Source organism: Salarias fasciatus, chromosome 4 (assembly GCF_902148845.1).
Source record: "Salarias fasciatus chromosome 4, fSalaFa1.1, whole genome shotgun sequence".
NCBI lineage: Eukaryota > Metazoa > Chordata > Actinopteri > Blenniiformes > Blenniidae > Salarias > Salarias fasciatus.
The window spans coordinates 15,383,592-15,398,383 of NC_043748.1; the positions used below are offsets into that span (position 1 = coordinate 15,383,592).

At 46.1% G+C, this 14,792-nt stretch overlaps 2 protein-coding genes across 2 annotated transcripts in view; one reads left to right on the forward strand and one right to left on the reverse strand.

Moving 5' to 3' along the window:
* Window positions 1-699: 699 nt before the first annotated feature.
* On the forward strand, window positions 700-12,240 carry tecpr1b (tectonin beta-propeller repeat containing 1b). The gene is given in 27 exon segments (XM_030089921.1): window positions 700-818; window positions 1,059-1,161; window positions 2,247-2,479; window positions 2,559-2,741; window positions 2,830-2,952; window positions 3,060-3,182; window positions 4,186-4,360; window positions 4,878-4,978; window positions 5,065-5,166; window positions 6,187-6,314; window positions 6,410-7,029; window positions 7,155-7,270; window positions 7,369-7,524; window positions 7,693-7,842; window positions 7,935-8,092; window positions 8,328-8,455; window positions 8,698-8,791; window positions 8,884-8,980; window positions 9,057-9,136; window positions 9,228-9,284; window positions 9,359-9,533; window positions 9,624-9,759; window positions 9,867-9,959; window positions 10,038-10,144; window positions 10,299-10,418; window positions 11,239-11,288; window positions 11,290-12,240. Coding segments are annotated over 25 exon segments (3,564 nt in total). The 5' UTR covers window positions 700-818; window positions 1,059-1,161; window positions 2,247-2,254; the 3' UTR covers window positions 11,357-12,240.
* Window positions 12,241-12,679: 439 nt separating this feature from the next.
* The window catches only part of lmtk2 (lemur tyrosine kinase 2), a 28,602-nt gene continuing 26,489 nt past the window's right edge, over window positions 12,680-14,792 (reverse strand). Inside the window, exon 14 of the mRNA XM_030090617.1 lies at window positions 12,680-14,609. Within this exon, the coding sequence (XP_029946477.1) occupies window positions 14,581-14,609 (29 nt within the window). The 3' untranslated portion in view covers window positions 12,680-14,580. The remainder of the gene's footprint in view (window positions 14,610-14,792) is intronic.

Here is a 14,792-nt window from a genome sequence, read left to right on the forward strand (position 1 = left end):
CTGTTTAGGCTCATCGATTAACCTTGTATCCATGTATATGGACAGTGGGAGGAAACCTGACTAATCCAGTACACATGGAAAAAAAAAACCACGTAAACTCCAAACGACTAGCTTGTGCATCAATGGTTTAAGTTTAACAAGTATTGTATCAATGTGAAATTTATTTATGGATGAAAATGCATGCATCATTGTATGCAAGTGCACATGTTTAAGTATTAAACTTATATGTATTTAGACTATTTCATATCATGGTTAATGTATCTTTCAAGAAAATCTCAATATAAATGTTTTAATCAATTCTTGTATTAAAGCAAATACATTTGTTATGATTATTATACAGTAGACTGACAAATTAACAATCCATGATATAACAATATGATTATGTAATGCTATATATGTTTATGTTACCCATGAGCTTAAGCTACTTTTTGAGCTTGTGGAAACATTATCAGCAAGAACCACAACTGTGCAGATATTTCGGAGTCAGGTCTTGGTGTAACATTTGGGACTGCAGACGAAGGGGTAACACCAAGCCTGCGCTTCAATAATTGATCTGGCGCTGAATTATTGAAATATGTGAGGTCAATGAGCTGCGGCCGACGGACAGAGATCCCGGGACTGAGCGGATGGACCAATCGGAGCGCAGCAGCTGAAGAGTTTCCTCCAATCGGAGCGGCACTTCCTCCATTTCCCCTTGTGGAGTCGGAGTTGCACAGGAGCGTCTCTGTGGTCCCAAATGAGAATTAAATACCTCCGTGTGCATGAATGACTTTAGTTCTTTCCCCCCCAGAGGTGTTGCTCGCAGCAGAGCCTCGTGCGTAAGTAAAATGTTTTCTGTTCTGTTTTCAGATTTAAGCCAGCTGAGTGCCGCCTGCTCCCCGAAGATGTAAACAGCTTATATCCGACTTTGCGGCATATGAGTCCATATCAGCTGTGTGTGTGTGTGTGTGTGTGTGTGTGTGTGTGTGTGTGTGTGTGTGTGTGTGTTTGTTATCATGCTGCACGGAGGATGTGCTCTCCTCGGGTTAATAACCGTGGCGGTGTCGGATGTGTCCTAGCATGGGCCCGGGAGGAGGCAGGTATCGGCTGTTGCACCTGATGTCGGGACGCCCCTGTTGATATTCCCTTGACAACCGCGGATCGGACACGCCAAACATTCAGGTAGGCTACCGCTGCGGCTCGTTTGTGAACCACCGTGTTCGTGATCCTGGATTTACTTGAGCGCCTCTGCGCGTCTCCCCGTGCGCGTAATTTACGCGTAAATTTACGCGGCGTAAAAGCCTCACTGCAGTCTGCACAAGCTACAAGTTCAGCATGGGAAACTGCAGTCCTCCTGAAAAATAAATGAAATAAAAAATACCACGCAGCGGGATCGGCTGAATTTACTACAGATGGCTGTACGCAATCCTCCACCTCCTGCGTTTGTGTAAACAGTTAAAAAAAAAAAAAAAAACGAGGAGTCTTGATGTGTTTGTGTGACACGAGAGGTAAATAAAGGCCTGACGGAGTCGCGGTGGCTTCACAGTGACAGTCGATACAGGAGCGGATTAGTATCAGTCGATAGAGCAAGTGTCAAACCAGCAAGTCAGAGGAAAAGCTGCTACTTCTGGTCCGGGATTTCAAATTACAAGTCATCACCCGATTTTTTTCCCCCCACTTCTCTATGTCAATTTGGCTCAATTCTAAATAAATAAATAATATATAGTTTATTTACGCTGTCATACATGGTTTTGTTTTTTGTTATAGGAGAATGGGATAGCTTAGAATTAAAATAAACATCATTCATATTTTGAATTTTACATTTATTAATAAATGTCTGCTAATTTCTCTATCTATTTGGTTATCTGTTTAAAATCACTGAGCAAATGTCATGCTACATCTTGGGTTATATAAACTAACTAACTAACGAGTCATACTTTATTGACCCTATTTGGAAATTTCTTTTTTCAGCATTTACCCATCTTATTTCAAGGATGAGGATTTACATTATATTGTGTGGGATTCCTAATAGCTTTTCCTTTTTCTTAATCTCTTCATATAGTTTTTCTTTTTTTTTTATTTGGTAATTTCTTACACCATGGTCAGAGTTCCAGAGTGGAAATGTTGCAGTGATTCTCTTGAACCTAAATGCAAGTGTAGTCGTTGCTCATAACCTCTTCAGGGCATCCATAAACCTTAAGTACACAGAGTCATGAAATATAAAGCAGACCTGGAAGGATGAGCGCCGTCTTGCTGTTTCTGTTCAGGGGCCATCATGCCCATCACGCCGCTGTGGGCCGTGGATGTGTACGGCAGGGTGTACAGCCTCTCCACGGCCGGCCAGCGCTGGGAGCGAGCGGACGACATGCTGCTGGAGCTGAAGCGGGTCACGGCAGGGAAGGGCCGCTGCTGGGGCATCGGTTGTGACCACCACGTTTACCTCAACATGATGCCCAGCGAGACCTCCATCCGCTACCGGGAGGAGACCTACGAAAACCAGGTTGGTTTGAGAGACGTGTGTGTGGCGCTGCGCGGTCGACACGGTTCATCGTCACTAATCTGGACGTGTGCGTCTGCAGAGGTGGAACCCCGTGGACGGCTTCACCGACACCCTGCTGCCCACCGACCGCTGGCCGTGGAGCGACGTCACCGGGATGAACCCACAGCCGCTGCACAGCTTCCAGCTGCCGTCCCGCAGCTGGGAGTGGGAGGGAGACTGGTACGTGGATCAGAGCTGTGGAGGAGAGCCCAGCCAAACCGGGGTGAGAAACGAGGTTTTTAAAAGTTATTGGTCGTCTTTTTTTCTTTATCCAAACTTGCATCATAACATGCACACTGTTTTCCCTTCAGGGCTGGGAGTATGCTGTCGATTTTCCAGCTAACTTCTCACCAGACAAGAAGTGGAACTCCTGCGTTCGTCGAAGACGGTGGATTCGCTACAGAAGATATACAGCACAAGGCACTTGGGCCAAGGTCTGGAGCGCTCGTATCTTTTACAGTGTTATTAGTTTGACCATCAGTGTGGAACGAGTGGCCACAGAGTCGCAGTGAAGATTGAAGCTGATGATTTCCCTCTGCAGATCCCCTTGGACCACCCCAAAAAGCCTCCGCTGCCGCTCTGCGATATCAGCTGTGGTGGCTGGGAGATGAGCGACCAGTCTGGACGGTATCCATACCTCTGGGGCGTCTCACAGCAAGGACAGGTCTGTCTGCTGGAGCGGCGCCCGTGTACCCGAGCTTCAGAGCAGCTGCTGCTGCATGAAAGAGCTGGAGCTCGGAGTGTTTGTTTAACAGAAACATAACATGAGTCACATTAAGTAGTTATCTCCAGCTGTTGGTCACAGTAATGTGCATTTTTAATATCACACAGTTTTGTTTCTTGATGATTTTATTGTATTAATACACAGGTCAAATCAAACGCTTGGAGAAAATACTGCAGTTTAAGGGAATTCGAACTTGCAACAGGCTTCTTTTCTTACTGTCTGTGGTTCACTTCTCTGTCTTGACCACAAGAGAGCGGCATGACTCCATTTAATATCCACAGCCAAAGGGTCTCAGCAGTGCAGCAGAGGTCTTGAATCCCTCTGCTGCACAACAGGCAAACTTTCAAAGACCCTTGTCTTGCAAACAGAGGTGATAAGACTGACTCTTGGATTGAAAAAAATATGTAAATATTCAACTTTAATAATAAACTGTGATGCATGAAGTCATCTTCCTGTTACATTTAACAAAATGGAGTTTGATTCAGTGTGGACAGAATAGACAGTAGTTTTCTTAGTTCTTGATTACATCAATGTAACATCAACTACATTTTTGACTCACTGGACTTGGATCATACGTCTTGGAAGACATTTTGTCTCTTTTTGAAGTGCCTTATCTTCATGTGACTGTCCTGGCTAGTAAATCACTTTGAGATCTCACCTACTTTGGAAAAATTAGGATGTGCGTCGACAGTTTGGGCGTACAGAGCAGAACTGGCAATGGAAGCTTCTGACCAGGGTTTATCTTCAATTTCAAGGTTAAAAAGATTTTAAAACTCCAAAATTTCCATTTGACTGATACTGGCCAAATTATTCTCTCTTGCTTGTTACGGGTGCAGACCCTGATCATCAGCCAGACATATTTATCCATTAAAGATTAAAATTGATTACTGATATAGACTCATTCACCACCTGACAATGTAACGACACATCCTGTGTCGGGCAGGTGTGGTTCAGGGAGGGTATCCACCCTCGGGTCCCGGAGGGCTCCGCCTGGGAGGAAGTGGAAGTGCCCAAGGAGGTGGCTCAGTTATCAGCCGGACCCGGAGACCTGCTGTGGGCCTTACTGTGGGACGGAAACCTGCTGGTTCGCACCGGTCTGACCCTGGACAGCCCGACCGGTCAGCATTCACTGAGGCGCACGCGTTGTGACTACTGTTTGTCTCACTTGGCCTTGCTTTGTTTACTTCAGTAGCCTCTCACCAGGATCACTGTGTGTTTATGGCAGTGATATTATGACAGGAAGAGCTTGAGATCATTGAGCAGCTGCTGACAAATACCTCCTAAGCTATTAATTGCCAGCACTGTTTTATTGCTGGGATCAGTTTTCTTTGTTATAATAACACCTGATCTGCCTTTAAAATATAATCTAATCAGCAAAGTATAGAAAGTAATTTCTTTTTGGAGATTTTGTTGTGTTTACCAGAGTAAGTTAAAAAAAATATTGTCATGTGGATAGACATGTGAGCCACTTCCATACTATTGGAACAACTCGTATGTTGGGTTATGATGATTAATAAGTATTAGAATTTAAACTACCGTTAACATGACCTTCAGTCTTGTGATACATTTCATTTTATGATATACTTGTTTCAGTGTAGTCTTGAGTTTACGTTGACCATACATTCCTGCTAACAGGCACATCGTGGGTGGAAGTGGAATCACCAGGAAAGGAGGTCGAGGCGCTTCACGTGGCTGTGGGAGTCAGCGTGGTCTGGGTGGTCACTAAGGACTACAAGGTGAATCAGTACTCCTCCCGTGTGTCGTGCGCTGTGGCGCCGTGGTTCGTGTGGCGGTAACACGTCTGTACCTGTACGTGTGGCAGGTGTGGTTCAGGCGAGGCGTGAACTCTCATAACCCCTGCGGTTCTGGCTGGATCAGCATCGGAGGAGAGATGATGATGGTGGATGTTGGACTCAATGACCAGGTATGTAGAGTTAGTGTTGATATGGTTAGTTTCGAAGTTCCCCTTAAGGAAATACTCAAAGCATAAATGGACAACCATAAAATCAGCTAATCTGATTCTACTTGTTACATTCAGTTTAATGTAATGCGGATTGAATAGTACAGTTACTGTTTGGGGGAAATTCCACCATAATTACTTTTTAAAAGGAAGTACCAACATTATGTTGGTGTACTGGACACAAAGTTCTAATTTAAAAAGTTACTGTAGTCAGCGTCTTCTCCACACAGCTTCAGAACATTAAGCTGCTTCCCCTCCAACTGTCTCGCTTCGCCCTCCCTTTGGATCTGGTTTCAGGACGAGCCAGATCAGGGCCCGGGGGGGGGGTTGGGGGGGGGGGGGGGGGGGGGGGGGGGGGGGGGGGGGTCAAGGCAGAAAGTCTTCGCTCTGTGTCTCACTGCTGAAGACTTTGCTTGCATTGCAAACCCAAATCTCACACCTCCTCCCTCTCCGCCTGTCCCCCGTGTCCCCCCTCTACCTCTCGGCCTCGAGTCCTGCCCTGAAGCTGCCATGTAACACGAGTAAACCCAGCCCCTCCAGCCAATGTCCCGGCAGTGGCACCTCAGCCCCAGCCTTATATATCCCCAGACTATATTCCTACTGGCCTGACATATGGGAGACTCCCTAATTAGAAGCTGGCCAAGCCGTCGTCATCATATCCCATATTTCATATTTCAAGGTTGCAATTATGGGTATGGCTTGAGTGAGGTGGTGTGAGCCAGTGTTACAGTATATGGCCTTATAAAGTAACAGTCGCCTGTGTCCTGTCAGTGCCTCTGATTTGTTGTTGAAGAGGGAATTGAAGTTTTAATGTGTTGTATTATACCTACGTTTTACGTTATATACATATATATAGTATAGTTTGCTCCTGAATGTCATGAAAACTCAATGCATACAGCGATGTATTAGTTACCTGTTGGACAAAAGGAGCTTCTTACTTCAGTTTTATATAGTTATGTTTTATTTATTTATTTATTTTTTTAGGTGTGGGCAGTCGGCGAAGACCGTGGTCTGTATTTCAGAATGGGTGTGACCCCGTCTGAACCAAGTGGGAGTGGCTGGATCCCTGTTTCTGGCCAGTGGGGCCATAATAAAGAAGTTCTTCCACCCAGGTCTGCATGAGTAACTGAATTCAATCCGAGCATCAATCTTCACATGTAATGTTTTCCTTTGTCTTAACATCTTCACTGTTTTTGTTGTTTAACAGGGATGAGTGTGAGTTCAGTGGCCAGCTGACGGAGGCCTCACAAGCCTCCGTTCTGAGCTGCACTGACTCAGACTCAGAATTGGGTCCCGCTGACCCTCAAAACAGCACAAATCAAACCCCAGTCCTGGAGGCAGAGGCTCCCTCTGTCGTCCCCTTAGGTGGAACTAACACGCCGTCACCTCTGCCGGAAACGGAGAACACCCCACCAGCACCTCAACAAGACGCCCCCAAGCCTTTCATCCCCGCCAGCGACAGCTTCATCAACAGCCTGGTGTCTGACCGTGACAGAACGTCCACGCCGCAACCGTCGATCGCAGAGATCCCGCAGGAAGAGCTTAAAGAGCTGCCGTCAGCCCCGGTACTCCTGACCCCTGCCGAGGCCGCAGAACACGACGTTCCCTGGATGAACGTGGACCTGGAGGGGGCGGAGGCCGCCCGGAGCACACAGGCAGCAGGGCCTTTGTCAAAGGGCGAAGGCAGCTCCGCTGCCACGTACGCTCTGGGGACTCTGGACAGCTCGCAGGGTGTCGGGGAGGAAGACGGTCCGGTCTGGTCCTGGATTTCTGGGGGAGGTTGTGATGTGGATGCAGGTTCACAGATTAGCTGGCTCAGTCCTGCAGGTAATGGAGACAGCAGTCACATTTCAATTCGAATCTGACCCGTTTAAGCTGTAAGGTGAGATGCTGGTGAGTTCTTGCAGGTGTTGTGATGTCCTCCATCATATCTCTGGCCCATTTTCTGTCAGGTCCTCTCACCACCTCGTTGTCCCTGACCCCGGTCCAGTCGGCAGCCTGGAGAGAGCAGCCACAGCAGCAGGAACCCAAGGAGGAGATCAGCAAGAAACCGCTGGAGAGAAGCTACGTAAGAGCAGCTTTGGTTTGGATCCATGAGTTATTTGCTTCCGTGGTCTCTCTTTTTCCGTCTCTGGTCCAATACCTTGTTCCTGTTTCCCTCACCAGTCGGTGTGGGTGAGGAAAGGCACGCTGCGCTGGTGGAGAGACTGGAAACCTCAGCGCTGGGTGGACGTGGGTGTAGCTCTGGAACAGTCCACCAGGTCTGATGGCAGGAAGGACAGCATCTTCTTTGTCTATTACACACAGTACGATGAGAAGAAGGTTGGTTTTATTCATAATGTTCATTTCAATCACTTTCACTTTTTATTCATACAACATTTGAGTTGTTTTCCCTGGTACACTGTTCAACTGTTTCACAAAGTTTGTATTGCATAAGAAAAACCTGCCAACTCTCTCTCACTCACTCTGTTTTTACTCTTTCCATCTCAGTACCTCCACGTGTTCATCAGCGAGGTGACGGCGCTGGTTCCAGTGCTCAGGGACTGCCACTTTGCCTTTGCTGTGTACACAGCTGAAAGGACCAAGCAGAGGTGGCCTCTGGTCCTGGCGGCTCCGAGTGAAAGAGACATGAATGACTGGGTAAAATGTCTCTGCTTCCTTTCTCATTTCTTGAAACCGATCGTTTACGGAGCAAAGCTGACCGTCTCCATCACCGTGTCCTCTGTGCTCAGTTGTGCCTGTTGTCTGACTGCTGCTGCGAGTGTCGAGGGATCGCGGGTCCGCCGTCCAGACAGGCCCTGTGGTCCACCACCTCGAAGGGAGACATCATGGTCCACGAGCCGTCCTTCTCACTGGAGAACCCTGCACACACTCCGGCCTGTGACCTCCTGTGAGATTGTTACCTTTTTTTAATGATTTACTTTCTTCTGAAATTAATTTCCCTTTTTGTTTATTGGTTTGTACATTCACAATTCTGCAGCGTGCCGTCTAACATGCTAACGTATCGCGCCGTCGGCTCCAAGCGGGGTTGTTGTCTGTGCCGGTCCGCCTTCGAACTGTGCGTGTCTTTGTGTGCTAACAATGCTGTGGCTAACGCTGGGTGCTTCCGCTGTGTGGTGCTGCAGGTTTTGGCGACAGGTCCCGGGCCACCTGCGCCGTGTAGAATCTAACAGTCTGGGGCTGGTGTGGGGCATCGGGTGGGACGGCACTGCCTGGGTCTACAGTGGGCTCTGTGGGCAGCAGCCCAACCCGGGTAAACATGTCCCCTAGACAGTTACCCATAATCCCGACAGCTCACAATAGCTTGCAGTAGTTTTTGACCTTACTGCTTCTGACAACATCAAGTTTTACAAAATACGATGTCCCAGTTCAGCTTTAGATGTTGCAGTAATTATCTCAGTGAAAAACAATGCTTGAAACTCTGATGATTTCAAATAGAAGTTTGATGCATTTTCCTGCATTAACCGTTTGTCTGCATCTGTGTTTTTGCTGCAGGAGAAGCTTCTCAAATGCATCCGCAGACCGACGTCAGAAGCGTGCACGTGTACGAGAATCAAAGGTGGAACCCAATGACGGGATACACCGACAAGTATGACCACTCCATGTTTTATAAGTCTACATCCAGATCTTTTTAGTCGTAAGCCCCTCGGTGTAATCCGTCTTTATATCTCACTGATCCAGAGGCCTCCCCACTGACCGGCCGATGTGGAGCGATGAGAGTGGATTGAGAGAGTGCACCAAAGGCGACACACACCCACCCTCCCCTCTGTGGTCCTGGGTAGGTGGATGTGGATTTTTCTAAAATTCCTCCTGTGCATTTGAACTGGTTGTTGTAATGCTGTACACTGCCTCAGGTGTCAGAGTGGGCTGTGGACTACAATGTCCCTGGAGGCACAGACAACGAGGGCTGGCAGTACGCTGCAGACTTCCCCACGTACGTTACAGCGTTCAAACACAAACGTACACCAAAAAGCCACATCTGAACGCAACACCAAGGCTCTGTCTGAATTTGCTCTGTTCCACAGGACATTTCATGGCCACAAAACCATCAAAGACTTTGTCCGACGCAGAAGATGGACGAGGCAAGTGATGCACTTCTGCGGTTTTTCACTCTCTGTTTGTGCAGTGTCTTTAAAGCAACACGTCTCGCTCACAGGAAGTGTAAGATCACAGTGAGAGGTCCGTGGCAGCAGGTCCCGCCCATCTGTCTGAGTGACATCTCTATCATGCCGTGTCTGGCTCACAGCAGAATGGAGCAGGTGCCTGTTTGGGCCCTCAGCGACAAGGGAGAGGTGCTGTGTCGCCTGGGAGTCAGCCCCCAAAACCCAGCGGTGAGAAACGTCACTGCGGCAGTTTTCTAGAAATCCTCAGATTTCAGTGAGTTTCAGATCTTAACCCTTCTGGACTGTAAACTCTCTCAGGGCAGCTCCTGGCTCCATGTGGGAACAGACCAGCCTTTTAAGTCCATCTCTATCGGCGGGGCCAACCAGGTGTGGGCGATCGCCAAGGATGGAGCCGTGTTTTACAGAGGATCAGTGTCTCCGCAAAACCCGGCAGGTCGGCTGGAGACGTGAAACACGTCATAGTGTTTTCTTACTTTTTAAGGGCGCTGATGCAGCTTCCCAAACGCGTAGCCTTCTTTCAGAGCTGTTGTTTTCCTGCAGGAGAGTGCTGGTACCACATCCCGTCTCCCCCGAGGCAGACCCTCAGACAGCTGTCAGTCGGACGGACCTCAGTCTTCGCCGTGGATGAAAACGGTGAGTCGGATCACGTTTCATGAGATCAGACTCGGAGAACACGAGCTAATAGATGGACTATTTATCAATGTGATGCAGGCAACCTGTGGTACAGACAGGGCCTCACCCCCAGCTACCCTCAGGGCTCCGCCTGGGAGCTCATCTCCAACAACGTCACCGCGGTGTCTGCGGGGCCGCTGGACCAGGTCGGTATGAGCGCATTGGAGAAGAAGGGCTTTGAAATCATTTTAAAGTTGAGAACAGGATATAACCTGGAGTCTTCGGAAATTTACAAGCTCCATTTAGCCACGGATGTTCACTTTCTCGTCTTTTTTTCCTCTGTGCTGTGGATTTTCTCAGGTTTGGATCATAGCAGAAGGGGTCCCCGGCTTTCCCGGTGAGACCCCCGGAGCCGTCTGCCACAGGCTGGGTCTGGGCCCCATGCAGCCCAAAGGCACGTCCTGGGACTACGGCATAGGGGTGAGTCCCAAATCACTGTTTCCAGCTGGCAAAAATATCTGGTGCTGATGCTGAACGAATTCAACAACGAGGCCTCCATTATTCTTTTTTTTCATCACATCATAAGTGCGTGAGTGTGTGTTAGGATATTTTTATGTCCTGTCCTCGCCCTCTGAGCAGTAGCTCTGTTATGAAGTGAAGCTTTCAGAGCGACAGTCACAATCCCCTGACTTGAACCACGCTGACAATCTGACGAAGGAGAACTTAAACATACTGCACATACAAGACGGGCCTAAAAATATCGCTGGAGCTGAAGCAACATGCAGGGGAGAGTGGGTGAAAATACCTCAATCAAGAATAGAAAGACTGGCAGGCTGCTTACATCGTGCGGCGTCCAGACGTTTGCACCTGTCACCATTCTGTCCTCTTTCTATTATTTTAAGTTCAGAGTCAAAGGTGAATGTTAATGTCCAAGGAAAGGATTATGTCTGTAGAACATCTATTTTTCAGTTCTACTGGAATTAGCTCATTCCTGATGTGGTGACATTAAATACCTGTATAAACATCATCTTAAACCCTTGGCAGGAGGCGGCACTCCCCCCATCGGGCCTTGATTTGAAAAATATAAAGCGACTTGGTTTGTTTTTCTTCTTGCCACAGTTAAATTATTTGATTTTTGTACAACTGGCACACTGACATGGCCTCCAGTGAGCTTTCCACTCACTTCTTGCACGCCGCAGTGCTATCAGCTCCCTCTTGTGGACAAACTGAATCAACAGATCTCACCATCTGATGGGAGGACCAACACATTTGACAGCGGCACTTCCCCCGTGTGTTGCAGGGAGGATGGGAGCACATCAGCGTGAGAGGAAACTCGGCAGAGGCTCCACGCGGCCCCCACCCCCTCCCCGCCGGCCCCCCGCGCAGCCCGGCCCCCCAGCGGTCTCCGGCCCAAGTGAACGGGAACGCCGTGTGTGTGTAGCGCCCTCCCACCGCCCGCTCCCCTCGTGCCTGGATGGACAGTACATTTGTCTCCTCAGACCCTCCCCGGCAGCCCTTATCCCTTCACGTAAAGGGAATGCACAATCACACCGCTGAGGTTGAGGCTCCTCTTTCGCATCGATGGATGAATGTTGATCCCCGGCTCCTTCCTCCAGCAGAAACCGCGTCAGGATCTAGCGAAGGAGCTTTTGAAGGAAGTAGATCTCACCGTCTCGTGGAACAAAAATAGAAGAACGAGTGCATGTGTTTGCTCTTTCCAGGCTTTGGCTACTGGTTATCATAGGGTTTATAAATAGCTTTTATTCTTTAAAACAACATTCTGAGAGGGTGGGATTTGGATGAAGGGCTAAAGGCTTGGATCACCAAATGAAGTTCGAACACAGTCGACTGTAGCCTAACCTGTACTGGTTTGTAGGATTTTGTTTTTGTGTCTGTTTTGCCTGTCTTACATCAGCATGTGATTTTATTTATTAACTATTTATTGATTTTACCATGCATTTGTTTAATGTTGTATTTATTTATTTTTGCTTATTTTGAACAGTTACATGTTTGCAATGGAGTGATTTTAATCCAAATTCCTACGACAAACATCCCTTAACACTGAGGGCTTTTTAAACAATAACACTGGCTAAAATTTGAGATATTCGTACTGTATGAAATCATATCGCTCTTCCCCACCAGGCAATAACCTGTCTGCAATAAAGACGTTCTTCCTGTTGGTATAAATACGTCCACATAACCGCTAATGACTGTTGACGCTGCAGCAGGTCCGAATGTCACCGTTTGTCGACATTCATCTTACAAGGGCATTGAAATGTGAAATAAAAGTCTGGAACTATCATTGTTTGGTCATTATTTATGCTTTTTTTGTTTTTTTTAGATATGAGCACAGACTAAATTGCCTTTTTAAGAAATCTGACCTTACATCAGTTTCAAGTGATTTGTTTCAACTGCAGTGCAGAGATCATTATGAGTGGGGATGCTTTCAAATAATTACTACACTCTTCACATGATATCAGAATATAATCTTTGAATCTTAAGCACTGCACCTTCACCAAGTGACTTCAAACTGTGGGCATAAACCCAGAAAGAACATGCAAACTCCACACAGAAAGCCACTGCGTGATCCCATTCCTATATTCAATTCAGGACGAACCAAACCATCAAGTAGAAGTTCATTTGCATTTATTTTCATATTAAACAGTGTAATTATAAACATTTCATTCAATTACAGTAAGCATGATCAATATGAAGTAAAAATATTTTTTTAAATCTACAAGTTTTAAGGACGACAATTTCACATCTGCTTTTGTGTCTTAATTTAACTGCTTTGAAGCTGATGACTGTGATATGTTCCTCTGATTCAACTCAGCTTTACAAAATGAAACCTCATACCTACAACTCAGTTACATCATTTCCCATTTACAGACAAAAAGAGGGAAAAAAACAAAAAAAAAATTAACATTTATATACATCAGTACAGTTCAACATTAAGTTACATTTCTCAAATGTGCAAGATTAAGCAAACATATACTGTAGTCAAATAAAACAAAGATTTCTTTAAATAGATGTTCAAGTTTAAGTGAAGCAGAGGCTGCTGGTTTTCAACAGAGGTTGTCTAACATACAGTGTCTTCTGTAAGGAGCATGTGAGATGGACATTTATCTAATACGGGTGATTTTTCAATCGGGTGGTCCGTGACGAGATATCCAAGATGACGGAACCGTTAAAAGTTGAGGTCTGTACAGTAGCTGTACTGTACGAGAGCTTCAAACGTTCGATGAGCACATGGACGCGTATCGATGCGGATTTCAATCATCCTCTGACAACCCTGCACAACCAGAGGCGACCAGCATTTCACGATTATGAAAACGCCATCGGAACACTCTCTTAAGCGAGTTTGACTTAAAAAAAAAAAAAGGCAAACAACTCTGTCCTTGACACCCATGTTCAAAAAAGCAGCAGCGTGTTTCTGTTTGTTTTTTTTTTGTTCTCGTAGTGAGTTCTTGTGGCGTCCCTGCAGAAACGCCGCCATGTTCAATAGGCCGTCCTATGAACTTGCAAATTTAGTCAAAAAAAAAAAAGAAAAAAACAATTTCATTGCACATCTGTTTTCAAACTGCTCGAGACATCAAAAAATAAAATTTCCCGCTTTATTCACATCTTTTTTTTTTTTTTTCTGATTGGGAACTCTGTAGTGTTGATAACGAACGGAGGTTACCAAACCGTCTGTGGAACTTCCTGCACATTTCACGAGATGAAATAAAGCTTTAGAAAAATCAACGACTGGAGTTTTCCCAAACAACCGTCTTGCAGTTCCATCAAAAAATGACTCTTGCTGTAAATGTTCCTTTTAAAACACAAAGGAATATACAGTGTGTCGCCTCCGCGGAGGAGGAGGAGGTGGGAGTTTTACCATCAGCTGATGCTTGGTTACCTTCGCTCACATATATTTTTTTTTTCATTCAAATGCTGCTACAGAAGGATACCACAAACAGTTTCTCTGCAGTTAGAAAGCCGCTGTGAAACTCGTCAGGAAGTTGACGAAAACAAATCTTCTGAAGAAAGGCAACCACTGAAATAATCGCACAACATGAAAAGAGCAAAATAAAAAATTAACAATGATGCAGATTCTGCTTTACTTCTGTCGGCTGAAATCAAAGAGCTTATTCCCGTCGTAGTGATAAAGTCTGATCGCTCAGTGTAGTGAATTTGTTGATTCAGAACTTAATTCTTTTGTTTTCTTTTGCTTGAAGAAAAGTCCTGGAAAAGGAGTGCACTTTGACACACAACAAAAAGAAGCAGCCAAACACCTGGAATATGTGTGACGAGTCTTTAAAGCAAACATTTTAAGAAGCTACACCTGGTTAATTTTACTTCTTTTTTTTTTTTTCTCTTCCTCCTTTTTCCTGGTCGGAATTGCACCGAACTAAAAATCACACACACTCATGGAGCTGGAGAGGTGATTTGGCTCAGACCGGGACTTGGACTCGTCTGTTGTTATTTGCTGAAAGTCAGTTTACAGTCTTCGTTCTCAGGTCAAACTCCACTGAGAACTGTTCTGCCTGAGAGGAGCATCCACAGCTTGTTCCCACAAACCGTGTCGTCTGTCCGAGTTCGGCCGGTTCCAGAAAGTGCGAGCGTAGCTTCGTTCCTCAGAAGAGCGACGTGAAGTGGTCCTCTAGTCTTTCTCTCCATCCTCACTGCTTCCTGGTGTGACCAGAAGAAAAAGTTTTAACACCTAAGATTGACTGAAATTAAATGTTATTCTACACTGCAAAAACTCCAAATCTGAGCAAGTTTTTTTAAACTTGTTTTGAGTGAAAATGTCTCATTTTTACTTGTTTTAAGATAAATTCACTTAAATATTATCTTTCATCAAGATAGAAAGGC